This window comes from Gopherus flavomarginatus, chromosome 10 (genome assembly GCF_025201925.1).
Source record: "Gopherus flavomarginatus isolate rGopFla2 chromosome 10, rGopFla2.mat.asm, whole genome shotgun sequence".
NCBI lineage: Eukaryota > Metazoa > Chordata > Testudines > Testudinidae > Gopherus > Gopherus flavomarginatus.
The window spans coordinates 72453586-72479430 of NC_066626.1; the positions used below are offsets into that span (position 1 = coordinate 72453586).

Below are 25845 nucleotides of genomic sequence, written 5' to 3' on the forward strand. Positions count from 1 at the left end.
TCGTTGGCTATCCATCAGTTCTAGAGCTTTACCACTTTGGTGTGGAGTGAGGAGGACTGTGCTTCTCCTGGATGATTGATATAATCCATGCAAGCTACGTTGTCTGTCATGATCTTGACTGAGCGAGGAAGAAACTAGAGGCAAGCATTTCTGTCTTTAGCTCCTGCAGATTGATGGGCAAGTGGTTTGTGTTGTGACCATTTGCCATGGGCTGTGTGAGGAAATATGTGCTCCCCATCCCAAGAGGGAAGCATTCAGTGTTATGACTGTAAGGGCATTCTGGGTGCTATGGATACACATAATAAAAAACAACCTTTGCCTGCTCCCAAAAGCATACAACCTAAACAGACAAAACAAAGAGTGGGAGAAAGGAGGTGTTTTCATCCTCATTTTATAGCTGGGGAGCTGAGATTAAATGACACCTCAAAGTCATACACAGAGTCCATGGCAGAACCAGGAACTGAACTCATACCTCCTGAGTCCCAAGCCAATGTCTCAGCCACAAGACCAGTCTTCCTCTCAAGTAGTGCTACTGAGATTTTTTGGTGAACAAAACTGTATTCAGTAAAAAACAATTCTACTGACACACAATCTTATAGTGAAAAAAAAAATTGACACAATAATAACTGGTAAGCGGCTCTATCGATGTGTAATTCCACGGTTTTATTAGTCAATAGGTCTATACTGTTATCAAGCATCCACAAGGAAATGGATTGCCTATAACCCAGTGGCTACAACACTCATTATCATCTGCCAAACACACACACTCTCCTCCTCTTCAAATTCTTCCTTCTTTTTTCTCATCAATAATTCTCACCAATCTCCCTCCTCTTCTGAACTAAAACAGATCCAAAGCCCACTGAAGTTAACAGGAGTCATTCTATTGCTTTGAGATCAGTCTCTGTGATGGGGCATACTCCCCACACTGGCCCTGAGGGGACTGAATTAGGCCAAGTGGGATCAATCCAGCCAGTTAAGTTGAAAATGGGGAAACAAACTGGAGGAAGGTAATTAGAAGGTGCAACTGTGAGGGAACAGGCAGAACTTACATCAATTCAGAAAGTTACAAGCAGAGGATGCTGCAGGGAGGTAGTCTGCAGTCCTTCCCTGGGAGAAGGGAGGTGAGAAGCTGGCAAACCCAGAGGAGTGGGAAGAGCCAGGAGGTGAGGAAGAGGCTCAGGGAAAGGCAGCATTGTGCAGGACAGAACCACACCTCAGCTGCTGTTTAGAGGGTCCCTGAGCCAGAAATCAGAGTAGAGGGCAGGTTTGGGCTGCCCTACCAGCTCCTGAGGGAGTGGCACCTGGGTCAGCGAATGGGAAGACTGCCTGAGAACGTTGTTAAGCAGGGACTTTGATACACATCTTACCCCAAGAAGAGGAAACTACACTGTGACCTGGCCAGAAGGCTGAGTCATGAAGAAGATTCTGCAGAGCCTGGAGTGAGAATGGGGCTGTGGGGAGAGAGAGAGACGAGCTCAGGGCATCGGCTGTGCAGGGGGCGCCCCCTGCAGTGAGTCCAGTGCCCATCGGCATCCCCTATAAGGTTTTAGTTTAATCAAACTAAACTTCTTTTCAAAGCAATGTCTTTGAGAACGTTTCAATGTTGATATGACACCTAAAATTAGTATTTATTTACATTTTCCAAGTAATGAAAAATACTGGCAACAAACATGAGTAACCATTTTAATGTCAAACAAGTAGTATGGAAAATAACACACCTCCACAGTAAGATTCCAGTTTTAAAAGAAATTAAGTGGCAGCTATGTTATGTTTACAAGTGTACAGTGGTTTAAACTCTATTTAAAAAAAATACATCACATCAGAATATTGCATAAAAAAGTAGGATTTGCCCTAAAATAAAAACCAATGTTAAAACTTGCAAAAGTAAAGTGCATACAAACTCCAGTAAAACTGAACAGTCTTACAATCTGAGGATAGTTTACAAATCCATACCCACAGACACATACACCCTCTTATGTTTCTATACGTTTACACATCAAAAGAAAACCTACTGTGACACATTATTAAAAGCCAGTATTTCCATCACATATTTGTTTCTAAAATATACAGTTGAAGACGAACATCATAGGGCAAGCAGAACTTTAACCCACTGAAAATCCTGCTCAGAGACAAGTGGCCAAATTCAGAGGGGATGCTTTACATTTGGCTAAGCCACATACAAGAAAGTACAGTTAGTTAAAGAGCTTAGGATGATCAGAGAGCTGTTAGTGAAATTTTGCTGGGTTTCTATTTAATGCTATGAACATAAAGCCCCATGAGGCAAATTCTTGCCATGTGGGAGAACTCACTGTGCTTTTTGTCAAGGGCACTGTAGCATGACTCATCAATTTTCAAGAAGCTTCTCTAATTCTTAAAATGTCTTTGTCTCTTTCCTGACCCATACATTTGACACAGATTTAAACCCAAGGTAGCTGTATTAAGTTCATAGGCAATTAGAACAAATGAGGACAATATCAAAGGGCAATCAGAATTTCAAAACCCATTCAAAGGACAGTTAAATAACCAATGGGTATGACAAGCAGCTCTTAAAAGGTAACTTTGCAGTAGAAGAGCCTATGAAATATAGGTGCACTACTGATACATAGCTTAAGAAAGAGTGGCTTTAAAACCAGATGACCCACTCACCCTCTGACACCACCCACCCACGCATCATTCTCTAAGATCATCGATTCATGATACACCATCTTTTCTGATCAGTTTGCTTTTGCTGAGGTTACCCATCCTGTCAGAGGCAGTTCTAAATGTATGGAAATATACACTTATATGTTATATCTGGGGATCTGATCCCAATAATGCTGTGTGCTCTCAACGACTTCAAAAAGAGCTCAGTAACTCCACAGCATCGGACCCTATGTTCTCAATAAAGAGTCACTTTAATAAAAACCTGAAGAATATATTGGAACAGCATATTAACAGTATTTTGCAATTCTAGAGCTAGTGCTGTCCATCAGAGGATCTCAGAACTCCTTACAAACAGCAATTTCAGTATCACAACACCTTAGTGAGGTAGGGAAGTATTATATCCATTTTACAGCCCAGGAAACTGAGGCACGAAGAGGTTAAGTGATTTCCCCAAGATCTCATAGTTTGTCAAAGTAAGTCCTGACTCCCAGTCCTGTGCTTTAACAACAAAACTACCCATTACCCCTACATACGGACCATCTACAGAGGAAAATAATTTCTTTTGACTTGTACATATGGTGAAACTAAGGTTAGAGGGAACGCCACAATCGAGGGGGAAAGCTCTGAATAAGAACAAGTGTTCTGAATAAGAATAGTGAAAGTCATCCATGAAATTCCAATACTCATTATGGAATAGTGAAAAAATTCACTGAAGCAACATAAAGAAAGTACATGAGAGTAGGCAAGTGAGGAACACAGGGAAGACAAAACAAATTTATGTTTACTCTCCTATACGCAAGGTTAATTACTGTCTTCTAAACAAACATCTCAAGGATGACTGCTGAATGGAAGCCTTAACAATTAACCCAGCAATCATATTTCCTGAAGTGTTATGAACACACAACACCTGTGCAGAGAGTGAGGAAGAAATACTGATGCAATAAATTACGTGTTTATAAATTATTTCCAAGTCCAAAACAAAAAAAAAAACAAACCAAAAAATCAGTCAAGCTTTTCAGAAGTGATTTGGTTTGGGGGGCTTTGATTTGTGGGTGCCCATCTTGAGATACCTTAATGACTTCCAGAGGAGAGTGCCAAGCGCTTTCTAAAAGTCAGGCCCTTTAAGAGGTCTCAAGTTGGCTTACCAAAAATGGAGACACCCCCATATCACCAGTCACTTATGGAAACTTTGGCCATCGCATCCATTCACCATCTCTTCTGGACCAATATCTGCCACAGTGTTGCTACAGATATTTTCTACAGTGTTACTTTCTTTTAAAGAGTATTAAACTGTAGTGTTTACTTTGCTTAGAACCTGTATGCAAATCTAGTAAAAAAAAAAAAAAAGTGTGCACTGATATAGGATCATGGAATTCAGAAGAAATTTATGTCAGAATGCACTGTCCCAAACATAGCAGTGATCCAAGATGAAAACAGAAATCATAACATCTGCACAAATATTTACTTTTGCTTGTTAAAACTTCAAATAAAGATGTATTTTCCCCTTTATTTATTATTGTTTCATCTGCCTTAAAATGCCAAATGTAAATGCTATAAGCAGGCTGACAGGTTTTCTGATTTCACTGTGGCCTCTGCATCCTCCACTGATGTTACTTAAAGCAATACTCCTTTATGAATCAAAATAGATATTTCTAAACCTTCTAAAATAGGAAACTTAAGTGAGGTTTTTTCATGTTTTATGGATGCTGGGAGAACACCACTGCCCAAAGTATGAAGCAGCATCTCATCAATAATAGCATCGACTTGCTAAAGACAGACAAATAAGGTTGATCAGAGTGATGTGGGTATTGTTTTAATTTTAGAGAGTTTTCCTCTTTATGATAGCAAGGGTCCTTGACTCTGGTCCCCATCACTGGAAGCTTTTGAGAACAGGTTGGACAAACACCTATCAGGGAAGTCTAGGTTTACGTGGTCCTGCCCCAGTGCAGGGGGTTGGACTAGATGACCTCTTATGATCTCTTCCAGCCCTACATTTTTATGATTCTACTATATTCTGGAACCACTGAAGATAATGGCAAAATTCTCATTCATTTTAATGGGGTGAGCTTTTAGCCCTATGTGATTGTGTAACTGCCATTTGCGAGAGACAGAGAAAGAGAGAGAGTTTACACTGGTACTTTACAAAATTTAATACGATATTCAACACAAAATTCTAATCACACCAGCTATACACACTGTACATCCATCCATCAATGGTGGTGTGAATTTCTGGCATTTTCACACCAATGTAGTAGTTAATTTGCCAAACAATTCTAGTGAAATATATTTAGATTCTAACCAATCTAATAAAACATACAAAAACAGCATCTAAAACCAATTGTTTGCCACAACTAGACATTTGTTTTTCTCTTAAGTTTAAAAAAATGACTTAATGAAAAATAGATTTATTAATAAATTGCTACTCTCACGGCTTTATAGGATATCAAAAGCCATAGGATAAAACATCTAATCCCTATTCACATATCAGTCAATTCTCACAAATCTCATATCTTTCCCCCTTTTTGGTAGCAGCCAATATACACCCACAGATCAACTTTTTTCTTCTTTTTACAATGTAAGAATATATATTCACTCTTTGCTTAGTCCAAATGTTCTCCATAAACACACACTCCAGGTAATACAGCTCCTTCAAGATATCCCAGATAGCAATACGGTCTCTTTCTTACATGCAACAGTGCATTTGGTAAATTCCCAAGTTTCCAAGATAGAAACATGGTAATGCTAATACAAGTTTCCATGTAGTGACTGCTGTTTTCCCAACAGAGTTACCACAAAATAATGCTCATTATTTGTAAGTTACTTTGCAATTCACACATGTCAGTACTGTACATAAGACTGCACAAGGGACAGTGTGTCTGACAAATCTATAGGAGTCTGATCTTAAGAGGTGCTGAACATCAGCAGGTCACACACTGAATGCATTCCTCACTTGAGTTTGATGACAGCTACTGGTGGTCACCACCACTTGGAATCTAGTCACAAGCAAGATCATGGTTACTAACATGGTTCTACACTCAAATACCTCTCTGAGCATCAATAAACCAACTTTTAACCTGGAGAGACAGGACAACATCTCTAGCCCATTTCCAAACAACTGGATCTGTGCAAAACAGTCTCTCCATAGCACTGTGGATGCACAAACTACATATATAGGCTAAAATTTGCCCAGACACTCAGGGGTTTAGGACCACCAATATCCATTCTTTTAAAATTCTTTAGATGGCTTTGAAAATCTTAGCTGTAGCATATACCTGTATACATTAAATACAGTACTACACAATTTCCTTCTTCATATTCTATGAATACAGGAGCTACACATATAGTTTGTATCTGTATATGTGCTATATCCAGTACAGTACTGTACATTACAGTACCTAAAATCCTTGGATTCTGCACTCTATGTTCAGTGATTTTCTACCACTGAAAATAATTTTCTTTGAATATCGCATAGATGCCTGGCCAACCCTTTCTTTAGAATTGAACTGGGAATTCAGAAAGCTCTGCTTCCACGGTACTTGTATGGACACACATTTAAGACTGAAAAGGCCATAAAGGAAGGAGAAGGGAAACAAGAGGGAGGAAGTGGTGGGGGATGGGGTGAGGAGGGAAGTGAAAAGAGACAGAAAATAGGATGGAAGTGAAGGCCAATCCTTCTAAATCTTACCTACCTCATTAGCAGCAAGAGAAATAGTATACCTCAGGAGCCAGCCAAAGGAAAAAAGCAGCATAGCTGGAAGTTGAATTTACAGTTATTGTGGAAAACTGAGGAGCAGCCTAGGACATAACTAGCTACTTAAAACAAAGATCTATTACAAGAGAGGAATGGGAACTGCACAGCCTCATTGCTCACATTTTCAACACAAAATGCAGCATGACTGTCCATATTCTAGTGGCTTTGCACATATCAGGGCTAGGAAAAATTGCTCTTCCGGATTTCTACAGGAAATAACTCAGGGCCAAGAGGGGAAAGGGAATATTGTCTTTTCTTAAAGTATGTTCCTATTAAAGTCAATTACAGTTATGGTCAGAAGTGTTTGATATCAATCAGTGTCAGTACTCACTGAAAATTAGAGGAACAATTACAATTAAGTTGCACTTCCAAAAACTGATGTGCTTTTTACTGCTAAATAATAAATATGAAATATTTTATATTTCATTTCTGAATCTTTTCTGGGACTACTCAATATTAATATATAAGCAATATTTAAAACCCTCCCATTGTCTCTTTCAGTGACACCTGATTAACCAAGATAACTTTTACCTTTACAAAGTCAAAAATACTAACGGGTAGCCTGCTCTGGTAATTGTTAGTCAGGCAAACTCTCATTGGCTTTGGTTGGATTTCTACCTGAGTAAAGGCTGCTGGCTTGGATTCAGTGGGGGAGAATGCTTTTTGTGCAGTCAAATGAACATCTGAGTTATTTTAAAGATCATGTCAAAGTGCATTCTAATGCTAACAAAGCCACAATATTTTATATGTCCCCTATCCTCAGTCATTCAACACATTCTCCCCAACCTGCCACTCAAAGATATGTTGATCTGATGAAGTCCTCAAATCTGAAAATTCATTTCTATTAATCATAGCAGCAGACTCTTATCTATAGGAGTACTTCTTTATATAACTGGGATCTGCTCCTGTAGTTCTCCTCAGGCAAAAGCTCCATCAGGCTCAAATGGGAATGTTGGCTGAGTAAGGACTGTAAAGTGGTGGCTTTTGCTAAATATAGTAGAACATAGCCAAGAAAGCTGGATGGTTAACACCTTTGTACCAATCAACTGGTGAAGACGGTAAAAGGATATGTCCAGCTGTACTTTGCCACTTTTCTTCAGCAGCTTGAACATGCTGATTAAATGTATTTAGGGTATCTCAATACAGATAGCTCCATTGTCCGACTAGTGCCTTTCAAGGAATAACTCTGAACTTGTAATAGCTGATGTAGTCAATAAACAAGGTCACAACATCCCATTACCTGCTATGGTAAATATGCCCATTTCACTGAAAACAATAAAAGCAGATGAGGTGTAATAACTTATTTCATTTTACTGCAAGAATACAATTTTGAATTTAAAATATCAGTGAAATATTCGCTCTTTACAGACAGCAAACAGAACAAATGGATACATAGCTGAAGGGTAGTGCACAGTTCAGCTTTTATTTTTTTGAGTTACAGTGGCTGTATTACTCAGGAGTGGCAGAGCACAGCCCCTCACAGGAGTGGAGTGCGTTTGATTCAGATTTCTGACTGAAGCAGAACATTCCATGGCAACATCCTTGCACATGTTCATATCCCTCTATATCAAATACCTACATTAAGAAAAGACATTCACCCAGTGAAATAAAACTCATTTCACAGTTGGTATATGCGTGCAACTTCATTCACTGAAATGATAGCTTTAGTTCAAACAGTGGCATACCACCATCCAACGACATGATTTTTAAATAAACCTATAAACACACTCTACATACAATATTTATATATTATATAATTATATACAACATATAAATATTATACACACACATCTGTACATATATACATGTGCATACACACATTAAACAGAGTACAGGAACATACTCAACATGGAAATGCTGTAAATATTTTTGAAATGAATTATAAGAATTCAGAAATTACTAATCAGTTTAAAATTTGTGTAAAAAAACTACTCAAAGTCTCTTAAGCATCTCTGTTCAAGTTATGGCCAGATTGACCACAATATCCTGCTTGGCACTGTACTTCCCAGGTTATGCCAAAATTCATAGACTCATGAAACAAAATATTCCACATGATGTGTCATTTCGCTGCTAACAAGGGCACCTCACAAAGTCCAAAGACATTTCAGAAAAATGCCACTTTTAAAGAACTGGGTATTTAAAAAACATTACTTAGTACCCATAATTTTAAACTAATCTTAAAAACACACATGCACTACAGCCCAAACCCCAAAATCTTTACTAAAGCTAAACTTACTGGGGATTCGGCGCTACACACCTACATTGTTTAGTGGCATGAAACTGGGGTTCACAGTATTAACTGGAGATGAAAGAGAAGTATAGTGGTGGCCATTACATCATAAATATTTATCAACAGAGACATATCTGAGATACCATTGTTCTTTCCTATTCTAAGCATATGGAAAAATTGCATAACTTCAGTGCCACTGTCAGCGAAGGTGACTTTTAGTGGCAACTACTGTATAACTCAAACTGCACTTATCATTCAGTGCACACTTGTTCTGGAGTGAAAGTTAAAGATTTCTAATAACAGTTCAAGGACTGCTAAGATTAGTCAATATGGTTGAAAACTCAGGTACCAAAGTCTTACCAGAAAAGGCTTTATTGGAACATAATGTAGTGCAGCAAAATCAAATTCTTTTAACTTATATGTTTGCTGGCCTTTTAATATTTAAATGTGTTACCTTTTAAGTTATAGATTTTTAAAAAAGGTTATTCACTATTTGTATTCTGATAGAAGATGGAAAGATTACTGGTACCTTGGCATCTCTAAGTGGCTTGAGTTGGCACAGAAAATCTGTACACTTAATAGCTGCAAGTACTGTTTTTTAAATAAGATATCACAGTTCTGACTTTAGAATATACACATCAGATATAGTCCACTTGTGTATTTTAGGATATTCTTATTCCCAACTGAAGTACCACACTATTTATCAAGTCAGTAATAAAGATCAAGTCAAGACATGTTTTAAAAAAATATCTTTGTAGTCTGATAAAACCACATTTAAAATTTCGTGGTTTCTTTGCTTTTTCCGCCATACAACTGTGCAATTCCAAGCAATGTGCAGAATGCAGTATTGACTTCCAGGCTCTCTCAAAACTCTGTCAGTTGTGCTATTAAACTGAGACAACGACATCAAGATAAAGTCTATCATAGGATTCCCTGAAGCACAGAATAAGGAGTAGGCTGAGCAAACATGATCCTGGGAGGCACCAGTTGAACCAGGACAACTCTGTAAAACAAAACAAAAAATGCGATTTCAGAAGCTCATATAACATCTCCACCGTCAAAGCAATCAGGACTTAAATACTGGAAACTAAAAGTTTAACTGATGGCTTTGAGCTAGCTCTGCTCTAATAGCAAAACAGTAACAATGCATGGGATTGAGAGGTGGATGAAATATTTTATGAGATGTTATAGATATCTTTTTTAAAAACCTTAATACTGTTAATTAATTTAATAACTTATTCATTCGCCTTTCATAGATTCTAAGGCAAAAGACACCACTATAATCATCTAGTCAGACCTGCGGTATAACACAAGCCACAGAACCTCCCCAAAATAATTCCTAGAACATAACTTTTAGAAAAATATGAAGAGGTTACTTACCTCTACATGGAGGTTCTTTAAGATGTGTAGTTCCTATCTGTATTCCACTGAGAGTTATACGCATGGGCCATGCAACCAGTGCTGGAGCGTTTCAAACCAGTAGTGTCCATTTGTTCGCACATGCGCCCTTGCTCTGCCTCATGGTTTCAACTAAGGTGATAAAGGGTGGGGCACACTGATTGCACCTTCAGTTCCTTTTCCACTGCAAATCAAATAGATCCCCAGCAGAGTGGAAGGAGGGCAGGATTGGAATACAGATAAGGACAACACACCTCAAAGAACCTCCAGTTACAGGTAACTGGAAGTTCTCGTCTTCTTCAAGTGACGGTCCCTATTGTATTCCACTGAGGGTGACTGACAAGCAGTATCTAGCTGGGAGGGTTCAAGGAAGAAGAGGGAATTGTGGAACGGAGAACAGCTGCACTGAATGAGGCACGCATTGCAGAGTCTTGCACTAGGGCATAATGGAAAGAAAAGGTATGTGCTGAACTTCTTGTGGCTGCCCTACATATGTCAGTTGGAACCATGTGAGTCTCAGGAGAATGCTCAGGAACATGACCTGAAGACAGCAAGTCCAAAGCTAGGGAGTGCGGTCTCTGATGAGATCATGCACCAGGAGACGTGGGACCTCACCTCATCTAGGTCAAACAGCTCATGAGGACCAACAGCTGACTTGAGCTTCCCTGATGCAGCAGCATGCACTCAACAGACAGAGCCAGGGCCAGAACCAGGGCCAGAATGGAGGATTGCCTTTGAACCAATGAATTCTGTGACTTTGGGGGTATCGATCTGGAAGGGGTACACAGTTCGGTAACTGGGAACAGAGGATTCAAGGTTTTATGTGACTTCTTGTCGTGTTTACATGCTGTGGAATGCACCACTTCTCCATGGCTAGAACCCATGGAAGATGCAGCATCCTTCATGGGTCTTGAGGAAGACTCACTGTCATGCTTCTGCACGTTTCCTTGCCTTACGGTTAGGCCCCGGCATGGGGTCCGTAGTGCTGGTACCAGCGGAACTGGACTTGAATGCCACAGTAGGAGGCACACTCCTTGATGTGCAGGTCAATATACAGAAAGAGAGGGGTTCCGCAGTCTGGATCCAACCGCAGCCTCATGGTGACATCTGTGAGGTGTTTCTTGAGATGGAGAGCCTGGCCTTCCTGGGTATGGGCTGGAAGGACAGACAGATAATGCACCTGGATGCGACGTGGGCTTTGCCAAGCAGCAGAGGCAGCATTGGTGCTACTCACTGATGGGAAATGAGCAAGGGCAGGAAGTGCAGATCTTGAACCCTGGCATCTTCGACATATTCCAGTACCCAGGTATGGATGCTGATGGAGAAAATGGCAGGAAACCGGCAAAAACGGCATCCCAAAATCCTTAAAGTCCTAAACTACCACTAAAACTACTACAAAAATAACAAAACACTAACTATACAAAAATAAAACAGTCTTTTCTCCTGAAATTAGGAAAGTGCGTCACCAGAGATGAGAGAACAGAAGGGGCTCTGACTCAGACCATGCGGTGGTGAAAAGGAACTGAGGCCGTGGTTGGTCTGCCTGACCCTTTATCACTTAAGTCAAAACAATGAGGTGGAGCAAGGGCACGTGTGGACCAGTGGACGCTGCTATTTTGAAAAGTTCTGGCTCCGAGTGCATGCGTATAACCCTGAGTGGAATACTATAGGGACCGTTACTTAAAGAAAAACAAAGTCAGTGATGGAGAATTCACCATGACCCTTGGTAAATTGTTCCAGTGGTTAATTATGCTCCCTGTTAAAAATGTATGCCTGATTTCCAGTCTGAATATGTGTAGCTTTAACTTCCAGCCATTGGATCATGTTGTGCTTTTTTCTGCTACACTGAAGAGGCCATTATTAAATATTTGTTCTCTATGCAGATACCTGGATTGTAATCAAGTCACCGCATAACCTTCGCCTTGTTAAGCTAAATGGATTGAGCTCCTTGAGTTTATTGCTATAAAGCATGTTTTCTAATCCTTTAATCATTCTCATGGCTATCCTCTGAACCCTCTCCAATTTATCAACATCTTTCTTGAACCGTGGAAACCAGAACTGGACACAGTATTCCAGCAGTGGTCACAGCAGTGCCAAATACAGAGTTAAAAATCTCATAGACTCATAGACTCTAGGACTGGAAGGGACCTCGAGAGGTCATCAAGTCCAGTCCCCTGCCCTCATGGCAGGACCAAATACTGTCTAGACCATCCCTAATAGACATTTATCTAACCTACTCTTAAATATCTCCAGAGATGGAGATTCCACAACTTCCCTAGGCAATCTATTCCAGTGTTTAACTACCCTGACAGTTAGGAACTTTTTCCTAATGTCCAACCTAAATCTCCCTTGCTGCAGTTTAAGCCCATTGCTTCTTGTTCTATCATTGGAGGCTAAGGTGAACACGTTTTCTCCCTCCTCCTGATGACACCCTTTTAGATACCTGAAAACTGCTATCATGTCCCCTCTCAGTCTTCTCTTTTCCAAACTAAACAAACCCAATTCCTTCAGCCTTCCTTCATAGTTCATGTTCTCAAGACCTTTAATCATTCTTGTTGCTCTTCTCTGGACCCTCTCCAATTTCTCCACATCTTTCTTGAAATCTCTCTACTCCTACTAAAGATTCTCTTGTTTGTACATCCCAAGATCGCACTAGCTCTCTGGGCCACAACTTCACACTGGGAGCTCATGTTCAGCTTATCCACCATGACATGATCCACCATATCTTTTTCAGAGTCACTGCATCCTAGAACAGAGGCCCCCCCACATCCCTCCAAGTATGGCCTACATTCTTTGTTCCTAGATGTATACGTTTACATTTAGCCATATTACAATGCATATTATTTGCTTCCGCCCAGTTTACCCAGTGATTCAGATTGCTCTGAATCAGTGATCTCTGTCCTCTTCATTATTTGCCACTCCCACAATTTTTGAGTCATCTGCAAACTTTTTCAGTGATGACAGTAGGGAAAAGAAAACCAACCTTAAATAGCAGTCTTATTGTTTCATAGGACTTGTCTACACAAACGATTACATACATCGTGGAAAACTGCCATAGTCTAACTATTCACATACACCACGGTGACACGTTAACCATTAATTAGAGCACTTTGATCTAGTCCTCTCTGAAACAGAACTAGCTCAAAGTGTTCTAGCAAACTGTTAACACATGTTGGCAGGATATACCCAGCTAGAGCTGGATAGTTTCATACCTTATCATGCCATGGTCTGGTTGTTAGTATACCTAAGCCCTTAGATTTCTACTGGCTACATTATGAAAAGGATAATAAACAGCACTTTGATTATGCATCAGTTCAGCTACACAGTTTGGACATGGAAAGCTAATTTCTCAACAGAAACTTTTGTGCAGTAAAACTATGCAAGTTATAAAGGTCCCACAAAAAACTCTCAAGAGACCTCTTTGTAACCATTAAATGTAATGGGTAAGAGCTCTTAAGAGCATGTGTCTTGTAGGTTTGAACAGTCCTCCCCACTGATCAATATTTAATTATTAGTTTAGCCATTTTAATCAGAAAGCAAAGGCATAGCAATTCCTTTTGTTTTAGTATCTTGTCTCTGACATAAGTGATTGAAGAAGCATCAGTTTTACTGGAGATGGTCTTTTGCCTCATTCAATATTTCTACAGAATTCTAAATGCTCTCTTAAGGTTTAGTAATCATATTAAAAGCTCCAGCAATGCTGCTTAGTTTAATCCATAATTTATATGGCTAAAGGTAAAGCACAATGTGTGTTCTGGAATGCAAAAACACAACATCAGAAAGCTCGAGAAACCAAACCCCAGAAAATGGCAGAACAAAACCCACCCCCTAAAAACTCTGTCTCTATTATTGTAGTAAATTTAGACATGCCTCAGTAAAATTCTTAGTTGGTTTAAGTAGGACTGCTGTATTCCCAGAAGTTATCAGAAACATGCCTCTCTTAACATTTTCCTCAGAAAACTATACTTGTGCTTAACTAGACTGAAGATAATCTAAACCAAACATCTAAAAAGGCTGAGAATTTTATGATCTATTTTAAACTTTCTCTTTTTGTACTACAAAAATCAGTAAAGCACTAGTCAATTCAAGCTAACAAATCATAAAGTGTCCAAAGTTTTAAAAAAATAGAACACTGAAGAAAACATGAAACAATATGCAGAGACTGGGCTTTTGATACTAGAATATGGTGCTAAGAAGTTAGATTAGGGATTCTAAAGTCTTAAATCTCACATTCTAATCATCTGGATCAGAATCTTCAGTCTACTAGAAAACTGTAAGGACTGGCTCCCCAACAGCCTTAATAATTGGGACACTAATATCAGAATATGAGGAGAGGGGAAACATCAGAATGAAAACTAGTGACTGATTATATGATTTATATGAAAGTGAGGCAGAGAGGCCTAGAATTCTACTGCACTTCAGTTAGAATAATAGCAAAAGATGTATGAAAATCAGAGGAGAAAAGATTGATTTTAAAAAGGAAGCATTTTTATTAGAAAATCATTTTCCATTTTCAATGGATTTTTGTTTTGGTAACACAGCCAGTAATTTAATCGAATGGACATTGATCAGCCCTTAGAGATGATATAAATGATCTCGCTTTTAATAATTTGAGACACTGCATCATTGAGAATGCATTAGCTTGAAGATAACAGTGTAACTGAGTGCTTCTTCCTTTGGAAAGAAAAGACTACAGCTTATGCTTTTTTCATGTTTGCATTCATGTGTATTTATTGACATCCTTTATGGAAAAAAGTACTAGAGTATTCTAAATAATGGTCCAAAACCATGGTTTATCCAACATGTTACTGCCATGTTTTGAGGTACTACTGTAGAATATAATAATAATTATTTTTAGTAAAATGACCTCAGACCCATTTATTTGGTTGGTACAATGTACTATATCCTAATACTCAATGGAAAATGAATTCATAACACTGGACTTTCACTCTCATTTAGAAGTACACTGAAAATATTTCAAATTTCTTTTGTTTCATCTTGCCAACTCATATGTGAATATTGGAAACAATCGTATTTGTGTTAAATCAGTTCACATCCACTAATATTCTCAATATAGATTTGATTAAATCATTGCAATTTGAACGAGTTTCCCAAACAAACATCAAATCACTTTTAACTGGAAGATACAGGCCCATATTTGAAAAACTGGCTTTTAATTTCCAGGCCACAAATGACAGTTTAAATTTCTATAAGCTTGCACCTACAAAACAGCAGTTAGAAGGTAGAATGAATTTACAATTATTCCTTTTCATAATTACACCTCTACCTTGATATAACGCTGTCCTTGGGAGACAAAAAATCTTACTGCGTTATAGGTGAAACCATGTAACATTGAACTTACTTTGATCCACCGGAGTGTGCAGCCCCATCCCCCCGGAGCACTGCTTTACCACGTTATATCCAAATTTGTGTTATCTCGGGTAGCGTTATATCGAGGTAGCGGTGTAATTGTAGGTAAAAAACCAGAGACTATGCTGAGACATCTGAGTCTGGCCAATAATTTACTATTTTTAATTTCAAAATACAATTTACTGTGAAGTTTACCACTTTCCTCTTGGCTAGGAACATAACATTTTAATTAAGAGATGTCTTGACAATTATACTTAGAATTCATATAAGGTTTTATACTTACAAAGCAAACTACAAACGTTTTGGTTGAAAGTATTCTTCTTGTACCAAGAAAGAAAAATTAACCTTGCTGATTTCTACATATAAAAATAGCAATTTGTAACTTTAAAAAGAAGAATTAGTGAGGTTGCAGGGTTTTATTCTAAACGTATCTAGATTTTCATATTGTTACCACAGTAACTCATATCTAAATGCAAATATAATTTGCAAGATACACCACTCAAAATTACAATGACACATTATGTGAGCAAATAAATAATACACAAGAGATGAAAATAATAAAGGATCTATAAAGAATTTGTTGGAAATATCAACACAAAGGACTACCTTAGCATATTAGACCACTACACATCATCTATTGCCGTATTCTGACTCAGAGCAGTGGCCAATGTCTTGTGAAGGTAACTCTCTCCCACCATCAATAATTCACCCAACCATGTGTTCAATGATAAACATTGCGGGGACGGAGGAGAAATTCTTTTCTGCCCACCACCAGCGAGCAGTTTATACCCTGAAGCATGAGATTGGATTAGCTTTATTTTTGTTTTATCTAGCAAAGCTACAAATGTTATTAATGGCCAGAACATAATCCAGTTCTTTGTAAAAATCCAGCCATCATGTTTATCTCAATAGCTTCCTGCTGCAGTGAGTTCTATGCAAAGTCTGGATATCTGTTTTCTAACTAAAGGATTTCATTCTTCAATTGGCATGCATGTAAAGACAAATAATTACAGGTCTTTTCTCCCACTGATGTGCAGGAGATTTATGCACAGAATTAGCATTAATGGGAGTTTGGTATGTAAATCCTCCTGCCACTGGTGCCAAAACAGACCCCTTATAGAATGTATTCACAGAGAATTACATTTAGTAAATAGCTCATATTTCTTACCTGTATGGTAAAATGTGAGAAAAAACAAAAGCACTCCCATAAACATGTTACTCAAAAAGGTGACAACACCACACGTAATTCCTTCTGGAACAGGGTAGACCGTCTCCACGAAAAGCTCAAAGAATATAGGTATGCTACTATTCAGGAATACTCCGAGCAAGATACAGGATGTGTATAGTGTAGCTACAACAAAAAACAAGAAGAGTGCTTTAGTTTCATAGTAGCATTTTGCTATCATATTTCAAACAAAAGATGCCCAGGATATTAATGCTTAAGTAACTGGAAGACAAAGGAGAATCAGACCTATTTTTACCTCTGTGCATCATATAGTGTATAATGTCTCTCTGTTAGTATTCAGCATTCATTTTTGGTTTGATCACCTCAGCAATTTTTATTTGGATACAAACTGAATTCCTGAAGATACACTGAGTGATTTGGAGTATGTTTACCCAATATCAGAAAACACTGGAAAAAATATTTATGCAAAGAGATATCTAGGTTGAGTTACCTCCAAAGTGAACAATAACTGTTTTATACTCAATTAGAGCAGAAACAATTACTGTACTGAATCAGAAATGAACTGGAAATTAACATTTTGACTCTCAGTTCCAAAGGTCAGAACTAATTTTTGTTTTCACTTTCCAGACGAATAATACTAATGAGCTACCAGATACCAAGGCATTGCAGGATTAGCCTCTAGTTCAGTGGTTCTCAAACTTTTCTACTGGTGACCCCTTTCATATAGCAAGCCTCTGAGCGCCAACCCCCCTTATAATTTAAAACTCCTTTTTGTATATTTAGCACTATTATAAATGCTGGAAGCAAAGCAGGGTTTGGGGTGGAGGCTGACAGCTCACGACCCCACCATGTAATAACCTGGCAACTCCCTGAGGGGCCCTGACCCCCAGTTTGAGAAAGCCTGCTCTAGTTGAAAGAGTAGGTTATTTGTCATTGCAGGACTCTGATTTTTCATCCTGGATGCATAATATTAGAATATGGCAATTTCTTTAACTGGCTGGGGTATTTTGTTCTGTGACTTCTGATCTCACCGGACTTCTTCCAGTTTCATGCTAGTATAGATATTTTACCTAGGAAATCTAGATCTTCTAAAGCTATGCAGAAATAAAACATTTTTCTTTTCATCCAGTAACTCTAAGGATCCAAATCAAGAAAGCACTGATTTCAATGGGACTGAGTCATGTGCTTAAGAGCAGTCCTGAATAATGAGGTTTTCTGAACTGGAGTCTCAGTGACATGAAAAGACCTATCAAAGGAAAAGCAGATATGTAAGGGAAAGAATTAGCTAGAAGAAATATTAAGACTGAAAAGAACAAATAAAATGTCTAGAATATTTCTTGGAGGTTCTGTAAGAGCTCTGGTGATATTAAAAAATCCATCATGGAAAGTGGAGAATTGAAAAAGCTGTACTTCATCTTAAATTAAGCATTACTCAATTTCTCAACTGAGAAGTTGTTAGTAAGCAGGAGACTTGGCTTAAAAAATTCACCATTTGTCAAAATATGAGATATAATGAAAGGCAGAAAAGAAGGCCTTAGGAGATACAGTAGAAATGCCTATTCACCAGCTCAATCATTTGATGCGGTTCTCAGCCAAAACACAGAGACGTATTTCTTTCCCTAGAGCAGGGATTTTGCCTGGAAAAGGAGAGGGAGGAGGGGAGCAGAAAAGGCTGCCAGGAAGATGATATAGTGGCAAAACTTTGGAAGGGGACTGATCAGGTTGGTCTCTAAATTTGTTTTTAACAGGCCTGGATATGACTGTCTCTCTCTCTCTCTTTTTAAATATGAGAAATCGTAAAAGCTTTTCCAGCTCGTGTAAATTCTTTTATAACCAGCTGGAGGATGAAAGTCAGAGGAACTGTTCCAAGATAAGTTCAGAGTTCTCAAAGAGTGAGAAAAAATTTAGTATCCTGACGCCAACATGCTCTTGTATCTGAAATTGAATGAGTAATTCCACTGCCATGATATCCACAGATTCTGCTGCAAGCGCTCATTGATATTTTGAAGTTAGTAAATCTCTGGCACAAGTCCTGGTTACATCCAGTAGCACAGCCTCTTGCTTTCACAGTTCTCTAATCCCTGTTAAATAAGCAGCCATCATTGATTCAGTTTTCTAATTTGTAGCTAACTATTTGAATCTTTTTTGATACCAGAGGCAAAAAGGATCTGGTAGTGGCTTTTGAAGCTGCAATATCAGAATAGAAGCCAACAGAGACAGGTCTTTTCTCCCCCAAAAATTCAGCTGGATAAATCTATGGACACCTATTTAGAATTAAAGTGAGATTCTCTAGTACTTTCCAAAGAGAAAATATATAAGGAACTAGTAACTATTGGGAAGAACTTCAGATGGTGAAAATACATTAACCATACAGTTTTTGAGAAATTTTGCCCCAAATTTTAAATACTTTTAATTTAGCCAACCAGTTCTCATGAACTTTGAGAACTGTGTTCCTACACTGTGGCTTGGTCTACACTACACACTTACTTCAGTCTAACTATGTTGCTCAGGTGTGTGAAAAATCCACACCTTGAGTGACATAGTTATACCAACTTTAACACGGACCCCCAGCCTCCTGTGTAGACAGCACTATGTTGGCAGGAGAGCTTTTCCAGCTGACATTGCTACTGCCTCTCACTGAAGTGGAGCTCTCTCCTGACAGCTTAGAGCGTCCTCACCAGACACACTATAGCGGTAATGTAGACCTGCCCTAAATCTCAAAGAAATCTAAGATGGAAAAGAAATCAATCATTGCTAACTGAATAGTGAGCACAGTGTTAAACACTAAGGTGCAAGCTACACGACTTGGGAGGCTCTAATATAATCAAGTTTGCTCCAGGACAAGCTGTACATCTCCAGCAGAGGACAGAATGAGTTTGCTATAGTGAGTTCCTATGAAATTACAAAAGGTCCTAATGCTGATTCTGCTGGAGAAAAGGATGGCATAGTAAAGTAACTAAGATAATTCCTTAGTTTGGAGGCAAAAAGCTTCAGCTCCTCTCATAAGCACCATGTGGGGTACAGTTGTCTACAGAATTTTCCAACTAGCACCTTCGTATTCAACTAATCTATATCCTGTATGTTTTCCTAGTCACTTTTGTTAGCTTTAGTGACAAACACACATTTTTATATTACAATGAGCAATGAAGAGTCAACATGTCACCTTGAAAGACATTTACCCTCAATTACCACAGCATTATCCAAGATACTGGTGTATTTCCTTATCAGAGTAGATAGCATTGCATTTTCCTATTCCAATGACCTATGTAAGCAGGAACTTACGTGGCCCTCATTGCAGCAGTAACTGTAGGGAAATGCTGCAGTATTTCAACATTCATTTGGCCTCTCTGAAAATTGTAAGTATTTTAATAACAGCAACCACCACATAGAAGTGCAAAGTGGGTTCTTCTCTGCCTCATTCACCAATATGGTTCTTGGCCAATGGGAGCTGAGGAGCAGGCGCTTGGGGCAGGGGCAGCACACAGAGCCCCCCTGGCTGGGCCTCCGAATCCACCTATGTAGGGGCCGCAAGGACATGCCGGCTGCTTCCGGGAGCCGTGTGGAGCCGGGTGGGGAGCCTGCCAGCCCCGTCAGCTCCCCCCTTCTTACCCCAGCAGCAGTAGCTCCCCCAGGCCGCCCCTTGCCCTAGAACACTCAAGTTTTAGTCGAGTGTACAGTACAAGTCATGGACAGGTCACAGGCCATGAATTTTTGTTTACTGCCTGTGACCTGTCCATAACTTTTACTAAAAATACTCGTGACTAAAACATAGCCTTAGCTATAGATCATATTTATATATACCCTCTTCAATCACAAAGCTCTTGGGACACTGCATAAATACTTAAATATAACATATCATAAAACACATGCACTTTAAAATCTAAAAAAATATTTAAAAAGCCAAAGCAACTGGATCAATGTTAAAGGCAGAAAGAATAGTGTGTTGTAGATCCCAGGATGAATTTACAGGATTTGCAGTAAGAAAATATATCTTTTAACTTGTGAACGAAGAAAAAATGGATGTGAAAATGACAGCATTAAAAATCTGGATGTCTCCAATAACATATTTATAATCACGTCTCTAACTGTAACCACACTTTAATTACAACATTTCCATGTTATGGTAGTATAAAGCATCTAAAACTCCTGAGTGCTGTAAATATAATAAATAATTCTACTGCATCAATTCAGCGTTTAAAAGTAACAAATCCAATTTTGTCGCCTACCTAGAAAGTCATAAATAAAATATACAGTGCAAGAAAAATTTATTGGACGAGTCAGATAAATGGTAGTCCAAAAGTGGCTTTGGCCTTTTTTTTTTAACATACTGTAGTGAGTACAGTACCTAAAATACCAGCTCAAGGGGTGACAAAGCTACTATGGCAGGGTGAGTGCCAGCTATTAAATGGAGTCCATTTACTTCTCATAACAGGACTTCAGACTGAATGATCATTAAAGAGTCCCATGTTTTTTTTATAGTTTAAAAGAACTGATGATAAAATTACACTAAATGCTTTTTCAATTAAGAAACTCTGACTACCATCGATGGTGCAGAATGTACACAAGTGCAAGTACAAGCACAAAAGCTAACATTTCTTCTTCACTCCCTTGCTCCAAAAACAGGGTAAACAACTAATTCACGTCTGCTTGGATAAAAATACACACCAGAACTGTACTTCATCTGCATGACATATATCATATCAGAAGAGCACTTGCCCTTTCCTGTGAAAAGTAATTACCTGGGAAAAGAGCAGTGTGCTAAGACGTGCTCAAGACACTTACATTAGCAAGCTCTAGTCATTAAGAAATAATAGGATCGGGTTTTTTTAAAGCAACTGTGATAGAGTACTTGGTGTTTTTAGGACCTATATAGAACTGTGTGTATATTAAGCAGCTATTAACTAACATATTAACATAAGAATGTTATTGGGGCAGGGGTAGCTCAGTGGTTTAAGCATTGGCCTGCTAAACCCAGGGTTGTGAGCTCAATTCTTGAGGCAGGAATTGGGGTTAAAAAACAAAACAAAAAAAGCTGTCTGGGGATTTGTCCTCCTTTGAGCAGGGAGTTGGACTAGATGATCTCCTGAGGTCCCTTCCAACCCTGATATTCTATGAAATTCTAAGAATGGCCATACTAAGTCAGATCAAAGGGCCCAGTAGCCTGTCTTCCAACACTGGCCAATGCGATGTGCCCCAGAGGGAATGAACAGAACAGCTAATGATCAAGTGATCCATTCCCAGCTACTGGTAAAATGGTTAGAGACACCATCCTGGCTAATAGCTACTGATGGACCTACCCTCCATTAATTCTCCTAGTTCTTTTTTGAGCCTTGTTATAGTCTTGACTTTCTTAACATCCTATGGCAAAGAGTTCTACAGGCTGAGTATGCTGTGTGAAAAAATACTTCCTTTTCTTTGTTTTAAGCCTGGTGCCTATTAATTTCATTTGGTGAGCCCTAGTTCTTGTGTTATGAGGAGGAGTAAATAACACTTCCTTATTTACTTTCTTCACACCAGTCATGATTTTATAGCTCTGTCATATCCCCCCTTAGTCATCTCTGAAAACTGTCTTCTTCATCTCTCCTTATATAGCAGCCACTCCATGCACCTAATTACTTTTCTGGACCTTTTCCAATTCCAACATATTTTTTTTTGAGATGGGGCAACCATATCTGCACACAGTATTCGAGATGTGGGTAAACCAAAATTCTGTTCTATTTTTTGACTGCTGCTGCAGTGGATGTTTTCTGAGAACTATCCACTCTTACTCCAAAATCTCTTTCTTGAGTGGTTACAGTTAATTTAGACCCTATCACTTTATATGTATAGTTGGGATTATTTTTTCCAATGTGCATTACTTTGCATTTATCAACATTGAATTTCATCTGCCAAAGTCCTGTAATGTATATTAACTGCCTCCTCTTACATTACACCCTCTCCAGAAGTGGTTCACAGACCAGCTGTTCACTCTGGAGAAGAGAAGACAGACGGGACATAACAATTTTCAGGTACATAAAAGTTTGTTACAGGGAGGAGGGAGAAAAACTGTTCTCCTTAATCTCTGAAGATAGGACAAGAAGCAATGGGCTTAAATTGCAGCAAGGGCAGTTTAGGTTGGACATTAGGAAAAAATTATTGTCATGTGTTAAGCACTCGAATAAATTGCTGAGGGAGGTTGTAAAATCTTCATCATTGGAGATGTTTAAGAGCAAGTTAGACAAACACCTCTTAAGGATGGTCTAGATAATATTTAGTCCTGCCATGCATGCTGGCCTAGATGACCTCCCGAGGTCCCTTTCAACCCTACGATTCTGATTTAGATATCCACTGTCTTCAATAGACTTTGAATCAGGCCCTTAGTGTGGGGGAATGTCAGAAATACTGCAAGTGAGTGGTGCTGTCCAAGCTTCCCCAAACCACTCTGACCAGATATCTATTCCTGGGGGAATTCTGTGGGACTGCGCGCCCATAGAAAATGCACCGCCCCCTGCAGAATTCCTGTACTCCCCTGCAGAAAACGGCAGGGAAACCAAGGGAAGCTGTGCCAGGAGAGGAGAGATGATGACCACAGGCAATTCGGGGGAGGGGTTGCCCCCCCAAACAGAGGCCAGGCATGGGAGGCACAGGAGATAACTTGCTACTGCCTCACCTCATTTCTACAAATGCAGAGCTGCCCAGCTGAAGTAGGCTGCGTGTCTCAACTCGGCTGACTCTGCACCTGAACGCTGCCTCCTGGATCCTAGTGCCAATCATGCACCCCTTGTGTGTGTTGGGAGCCTTCCTGTTTTCTGTGCAACAGTGAGTGCCAGCGGTGGGGCTGGGTAATGGGCGGGTAGGGGAAAATGAGCAAAGGGGGGGGAAGAGGCAGTGGGGATGAAAGGGGGAGTGGAACAGGGCAGGAGGAAGGGAATGTGCAAGTGAGGGGAGGGGGATGAGATGAGGAAGAAAAAAGAGGATGGGGAATCAAGGGGGGGAAGCAGGAGCCTGGCATGTGGCATCTCCTCAGCAGCAGCTGGGGCTCCTCCATTAAGCAGGCTCATTGAACACTCACCCTGATATGCTCTACTGCCCTAAACCTGGATCCTCCTGATGAGCCTCCCATACACAGACCCCCACCCCACTGAGCCCCAACCAGCTGCACCTGGATCCCACCCCATCAAGCCCCACTCCCTCATCACCCAGACTCCTCCCACTGAGCCCCATCTCCCCACACCCAGACGCCCACACTGATCCCCAAGCACCTTCACCTGGATCCCTTGCAGAGTCCTATTGCCCCTGCACCTGGAACCCCTAAATGTGCCCCTGTACATCCAGATCTCCCACTGAGTCGCCTGCACCCAGATTGCCCCAAACAGAAATCTCTCACCCCACACCTGGATCCCCCCACACTTGGATCCTGCTGGGCTGAGCCTGCCCACCCATACCTGGTGCACATGGGGCAGAGAAGCAGGGCCATGAGGTGTTTCTGGGGCAGGCCCAGCCCTGGCCCTGTGTCAGGGCCAGATGCAGCCTCACTGCCGAGCCCCTAGAGCTCAGGTGGTGGGGACTTCAGGGTGATCTCCCACCTCAATGCAGCCAGTGGCCTGTGCTCCCCACTGGCATGCTGGAGCCACATGTATTTATTGACTAATAATAGTTGCTGAATGTTGCAGAATTTTAAAATATTGTGCACATAATTCTTATTTTTCTGATGCAGAATTTTTAGTTTTTTGACACAGAATTCCCTCAGGAATAATATATCCTGACCTCCAGTACCCTGGTTATTCCACTAATGGGCCTCTTAGGAGTGTAAAACTGTGCCAAGTCATGTAGAGGTTTTCTATGGATAAACAAGAAGGAGGGTAGCTCTAAACTCATTTTCTCTTGGGACTCAACACAGAATTTAAACAGGTCTTTAGAGATCTAAGGTGTTTCTAATTTGGCAGTCATGCTAAAATCCAAGTGCCAAGATGATAGGCTGGTGCCTCACCTAGATGTCTGTTTTGTCAATTTTACTGAACTCTGAAAATGTACTGAATGAGAGAAATTCTGCTCCAAAATCCGATCCTGCCACAGCTTTAATCAGTTTGTTAAAGTAGAACAGCAAAACTTTCTTATACCTTCATTCCTATCATGAGCAAGGATAAGAACCATAAGGGAAGTACCAGCTTTAACTTTTCTGTAAGAAATGTGACCTACTGTGAAGCAATGTAACTCTTATTGTAATTTGCTTAACAGAAGCAAAGATAAAAAGGAAGGATTTCCCTTTTAAGTACATTTATAACATTAATATGCTGTATATACTCAATCATAGGCCAATTTGTTTATCGGCTGACCCCCCAAGATGGATAAGTAAAAATGGAAAATTTTTATGACTCGTTCATAAGCCGACCCTATAATTCAGAAGTCAGCAAACTTTGGCTCCTGGGCCATCAGGATAAACCACTGGCGGGCCGAGATGGTTTGTTTACCTCGAGCATCCGCAGGCACGGAGGTAAACCCAAGTAAACTAAGGGCTTGTCTACATCACAAAGTTGCAGCGCTGGTGAGGGGGTTACAGCGCTGCAACTTAGGAGGTGTACACATCTGCAGGGCACCACCAGCGCTGCAACTCCCTGTTTGCAGCGCTGGCCGTACTCCCGTTTTGTCTCGGGTGTAGAGGATCCAGCGCTGGTGATCCAGCGCTGGTAATCAAGTATAGACACTTACCAGCGCTTTTCTTGACCTCCGTGGAATAAGCAAGTATACCAGCATACCTGAGGAAGCCTCTGGTAATCAAGCTGGTCTCCTTCCCCGGCTTGCTCTCGCGTTCCCCGAACCCCGAGCAAGCAAGTCTCCTTCCCTGAGGTTTGCAGGGGGGTTCGGGGAACGCGAGAGCAAACCGCGGCGAAGCTGGTCTCCTTCCCCGGTTTGCTCTCGCGTTCCCCGAACCCCCGAGCAAGCAGGTCTCCTTCCCTGCGGTTTGCAGGGTGGTTCGGGGAACGCGAGAGCAAACCGCGGCGAAGCTGGTCTCCTTCCCCGGTTTGCTCTCGCGTTCCCCGAACAAGCAGGTCTCCTTCCCTGCGGTTTGCAGGGGGGTTCGGGGAACGCGAGAGCAAACCGCGGGGAAGCAGGTCTCCTTTCCCGGTTTGCTCTCTCGTTCCCCGAACCCCCGAGCAAGCAGGTCTCCTTCCCTGCGGTTTGCAGGGTGGTTCGGGGAACGCGAGAGCAAACCACGGCGAAGCTGGTCTCCTTTCCCGGTTTGCTCTCGCGTTCCCCGAACCCCCCCAACAGCGCTGCAGTGTGGCC

At 40.3% G+C, this 25845-nt stretch overlaps 1 protein-coding gene across 2 annotated transcripts in view; it reads right to left on the minus strand.

Moving 5' to 3' along the window:
- Positions 1-7690: 7690 nt before the first annotated feature.
- SLC49A4 (solute carrier family 49 member 4) overlaps positions 7691-25845 on the minus strand; it is a 136600-nt gene continuing 118445 nt past the window's right edge. Inside the window, exons 9-10 of one of the 2 annotated variants that reach the window (XM_050917092.1) lie at positions 16561-16743; positions 7691-9627 (exon numbers count right to left, since the gene is read on the minus strand). In XM_050917092.1, the coding sequence (XP_050773049.1) occupies positions 9512-9627; positions 16561-16743 (299 nt within the window). In that variant the 3' untranslated portion in view covers positions 7691-9511. Of the gene's footprint in view, positions 9628-16560; positions 16744-17724; positions 17825-25845 lie in introns of those variants that run through there. The other variant, XM_050917093.1, reaches the window with a different exon arrangement.